The sequence below is a fragment of the Tripterygium wilfordii genome, chromosome 15 (genome assembly GCF_013401445.1).
Source record: "Tripterygium wilfordii isolate XIE 37 chromosome 15, ASM1340144v1, whole genome shotgun sequence".
Classification (NCBI taxonomy): Eukaryota; Viridiplantae; Streptophyta; class Magnoliopsida; order Celastrales; family Celastraceae; genus Tripterygium; species Tripterygium wilfordii.
The window spans coordinates 10,215,891-10,220,129 of NC_052246.1; the positions used below are offsets into that span (position 1 = coordinate 10,215,891).

The window sequence follows — 4,239 nt, forward strand, 5'->3', positions numbered from 1 at the left end:
GATGAAGCTACTGTGATTATGTGTGATGGCAAATCTATCATAGCAATTGCTAATACTCCAGTGGATCACAATGTCACAAAACATATTGCTTTGAGGTATCAATATGTGAGCGATATGATTGAAGTTGGAATCGTAAGGCTGGGGCATTATAGATCAGAGGAAAACGTGTTGATATTCTAACTAAAGCCCCCTACCAAGGGATAAGTTCTGTTTCTTCATGAACCAGTTTGGAGTTATACGAAAAACCCAGTTTAGGAGGAGTGTTGGTTGAACTAAGTTTACTTAGTATTAATGTATGTTTTTACTTATGATAAACATAGTTGTCAAAGGAGCAAAAAGCGCTCGCCTAGGCACACAGGCGCAGCCTCTGTGCCTGAACCATGCGCAAGGCGCATGCCTTGTGCTAGGCAATGCCTAGGCGAGCGCCTGTCATCAGGTGCTAGGCGCACAAGCGCAGCGCCTGATGAATTTAGGGGCTAAGAAGCATCGATTGGGCTGGGTTCTTTGGTATTGCATCGATTTGGCTAGGTTTTCTGGTATCATGCAATTCAATCGACTGGTATCGTGCGATTCAATTGATGAGAGAGAGAGTCGATTTGACTGGGTTTCTGGTATTGTGCGATTCAATCGATGAGAGAGAGAAGGCATGTCGAAAAACACAGAGATGGAAGGTTGAAGACGACTCTGTGTCTAGTTTTTTTTTTTTTCTTCTTTGAATTAATAAATCACCGTATTATGTAGTTTTATTTTTCGTTAAGTGGAAAATAAAGAAGAAAAAATCTGACAGGTTCTTATTGGTCCCCATTTTTTTTTTTTTTACTTTCAGGCTTGTCTCTAATCAAGAAATCATCAAACTTGTGCCACTAATAATACTTTATAATCAACAAAACTAAGAAAATACATAAAGAATGGCAAGAAGTAAAGGAAGTAGTATATTAATATTTGAGAATAATATATAGATTTATTTTATAATTAGTTATATGGATATGTAACAGTGAAAAATTAATATTTGGGAATAATATATAGATTTATTTCATAATTGTTTGTATGGATACTTTAAGAGTAGAATTTCTCTATCTATTATTTTTATTTTTATTTTTAATTTTGCACCTTTCTTCGCTCGGGCGTGCGCTTTAAGTGCGTCTTGAGCCTCAAGCGATAGAAGACCTTTGCTCCTTGAGTGCGCCTAACGCCTTTGACAACTATGATATTGATAAGTGATGTTTTATTTATGTCTTTTACCTTCTAGGGCATTTTGGTAATTAATCTTTTTCTGAGTTTGCTTGATATATTATAATTGTCTGAACTTCTTCAACTTTTATGAAAAACCTCTGAAAGTTCCCGCTGGGTAGAAAATCCTAGTTCTTGAGTTACTTAATCTCCTCATGATCTAATCTTTATTTACTAATTTGTGTTAGTTTGAGACTTCTGAAGTTCCTATCGCTACCTTGGCTGTCACTCCACCATTCGTGCCCAGTTTGTCGCCATGATTTGCCAGCAAAAAGTCAGGGCTCACCTGTGCCCAATCACAGCGGTCGACTTTTGGGTTCTGAGTAACAATGGAAGAGATAGGGATGAATCTAACATTCATTCCTAATAAAAAAAATGAAAATGATAATCAAGGCAAATTTTTTAAAAGTGAATTGACACTGCTACCAGTAACGTCTTCGTAAAAAAAAGACAAAAAAGAAAACAAATGATGCTACTGACAGTAGGTACCTTGAAAGTCTTCTATTGTTTTTTTTTTTAAATTTTTTCTTTTTTGTTTTCCGATTTATTTTATGCTATTCAATTTGCTGGACCGACTTTGTGAACATCTATATAGGAAATCAAGCCAACCCATTCCAGCTTGACATTGATATTGGTAGTGACTTACCTGGATCCAGTGTGTAGAACCTTGTGACGATTGCATTGAGGCGATTAAATAACGACAATAATAAACTATAACAGTGTGTAGAACCTGGATCCAGTGTGTAGAACCTTGTGCTCATCGTCTAAAACAAAATAATAGACAAGAACAAGAACAAAAACAATATTAAACAATAACAATAGACAAATTTATCCAAAAAAAGAACAATAGACAAGAAATTAAATAAACAATAGGCAAGACCACGAACAAGAAGGAAAAGGATACTGATTGGCTGGATTTCTCGATCATCATTGGCAATATCGAAGCTTCTGACACCCTCAAGCGTGCCTCAACTATATGTCTATGCAAATCGGTCGAAGTCTCAAAGCATCTCTAGCACAAATATACAAGCACACGCAGGATGAAAGGCAAAACACTAATTATTCCATTGCCAGCAGTTATGTTGATGATGGTGTTGCCGTTTCTAGGTTGTTTATCAGAAGCCAATCACTCCACAGCTAGCATTAGAAAGTTGGCGCCGCTTCCATCACCTGTTGTTTATGATCTCAGGGGCACTTCCTCAATTGTTTTTCCGCTCACCGGGAAAATTTATCCTACATGGTGTTATGTTTTCTTTCCTTCTCTTTTTTCATGATTTGTTTTGCTCTAATGAGTGCGCGCTCATGATTAACTCAACTAATCTTCTAGGGCCTACTTTGCGACCATCAATATAGGTGAGCCAGCCAAGCTTTTCAGTCTTGTCGTTGATACTGCTAGTTATGTCACTTGGGTCAAATGTGTTGGATCTTGCAAGAATTGCAGCCGGGTAATTGAATAATCATAATATTAATAATAATAGATATGTATTAGTTTTTATCATGTTCTTACCTAGAACTACTACAATTGGGTGCATTGAAGGGTCCAAGACCTTTGTATAGGCCACCGAATGGGAGCATCGTGTCATGTGAAGATCCCTTATGTGCTGCTGTCCAAGGAGAAGAACGCAATTGTTCAAATCCAAATGACCGATGCGAGTATGTTTTGAACTATGCCGATGGAAGTTCAACTCATGGTTATCTAGTCAAAGACAATTTTCATCTACCACTTATCAATGGATCCGTCATTGTTTCTCCTTTGATTTTTGGGTTGCTACTTGCTACATTTCCATTCATGTTCTAAAAATATTAACTTGCAGAAATTTTCATTTGAAGTATATTCCACTGTGCAGGTGTGGATACAAGCAGATTGGACATTTTCCTAGGGATGGAATAATTGGTTTAAGCATGAATCCCGCTAGCCTCTTATCGCAAATTCATGGAAAAAGTCGAATAAAACGATTGATTGGCCACTGTTTTAGTAGAAAAGGAGGTGGGATTTTATTTTTTGGGGACGATCTTGTTCCTGTTTCAGGAATTTCTTGGACGCCAATCATAGACAATTACAAAATGTAAGATAGATTATAGACCCCAATTAAGCTCTCTTTATCATCCATGCAAATATATATATATATATATATATATATATATATACACACACACACACATATACACATACATATATATTTGTTTGTGTTTTTCAGGGAATATACATCTGCACCAGTGGACCTCTTGTTTGATGGAAGACCAACTAAAGTAAAAGGACTTAAATTCATTTTCGATAGTGGAACCTCCTTCACTAGCTTAAACAAGCGATCCTATCAAGCTGCACTTAATCGGGTTAAGACAAAACTCACCAATCAATGTTCATGATTTCTTTTATTTATTATCATGAACTCATGATTTAGTTATTCATCTTTCAGATTAACAGTGCACTACAAGGAAAACCATTCAAACGTTCAAAACCAGAGGGTACACTTCCAATATGTTGGAGGAGACGCAATGGAAAACCTATTAGATCCTTCAATAATATTCAGCTCTACTTCAAGAGCATGTCTTTGCGCTTCACAGAAGAATTAACCAATATTATCCTTGACTTGCCACTCTACGCTTATCTTCTACTTATCAATGTACGTGAATGCTATATCCACTAATTTCAAAACTAATTTTGTAGTAGAAATCAATCTTCAATATGATCGTATGGAACATGTTTCACTATAGGGAAAAGTGTGCTTAGGGATTCAAGATGGTGACAAACTAGGACTCGAAAATGAAAATTTACTTGGAGGTAAGAGATACTAATTCCCAACAATAGAAACTTAATAGTGATGAACCTAATATATTTTTTTTTATATCTCGTTGTTTTTAGCCATTTCCATGCAGGACAAGTTGGTTATCTACGATAATGTTAATCGTCGCATTGGATGGACTTCCCGAAACTGCAATATGCCTCCCGCGGCCTAAACAACTCTCAGAAGAAATAGATTTTCACAAATTGATTTTGCCTATGAATGT

General features: G+C 36.4%; 1 protein-coding gene across 2 annotated transcripts; it reads left to right on the forward strand.

Annotated features, from left to right (window-relative positions):
* The first annotated feature begins 2,071 nt into the window (after window positions 1–2,071).
* On the forward strand, window positions 2,072–3,336 carry LOC119980086 (aspartic proteinase Asp1-like). 2 transcript variants are annotated; one of them, XM_038822741.1, is made up of 4 exons: window positions 2,072–2,470; window positions 2,558–2,675; window positions 2,768–2,994; window positions 3,078–3,336. In XM_038822741.1, exons 1-4 carry the CDS (start codon window positions 2,271–2,273, stop codon window positions 3,298–3,300), a joined length of 768 nt encoding a protein of 255 aa, XP_038678669.1. In that variant the 5' UTR covers window positions 2,072–2,270; the 3' UTR covers window positions 3,301–3,336. The 2 variants fall into 2 exon arrangements, with proteins under 2 accessions (XP_038678669.1, XP_038678670.1); XM_038822742.1 differs by having other exon boundaries at window positions 2,768–2,883.
* Window positions 3,337–4,239: the final 903 nt, after the last annotated feature.

What these genes read in the sequence shown, in the direction of transcription:
- LOC119980086 (XM_038822741.1), top strand. Translation starts at nt 2,271, where the DNA reads ATGAAAGGCAAAACACTAATTATTCCATTGCCAGCAGTTATGTTGATG. An exon ending in GGGAAAATTTATCCTACATG is followed by an intron (nt 2,471 to 2,557) that starts GTGTTATGTTTT and finishes CTAATCTTCTAG; the next exon opens with GGCCTACTTTGCGACCATCA. An exon ending in CTTGCAAGAATTGCAGCCGG is followed by an intron (nt 2,676 to 2,767) that starts GTAATTGAATAA and finishes GGTGCATTGAAG; the next exon opens with GGTCCAAGACCTTTGTATAG.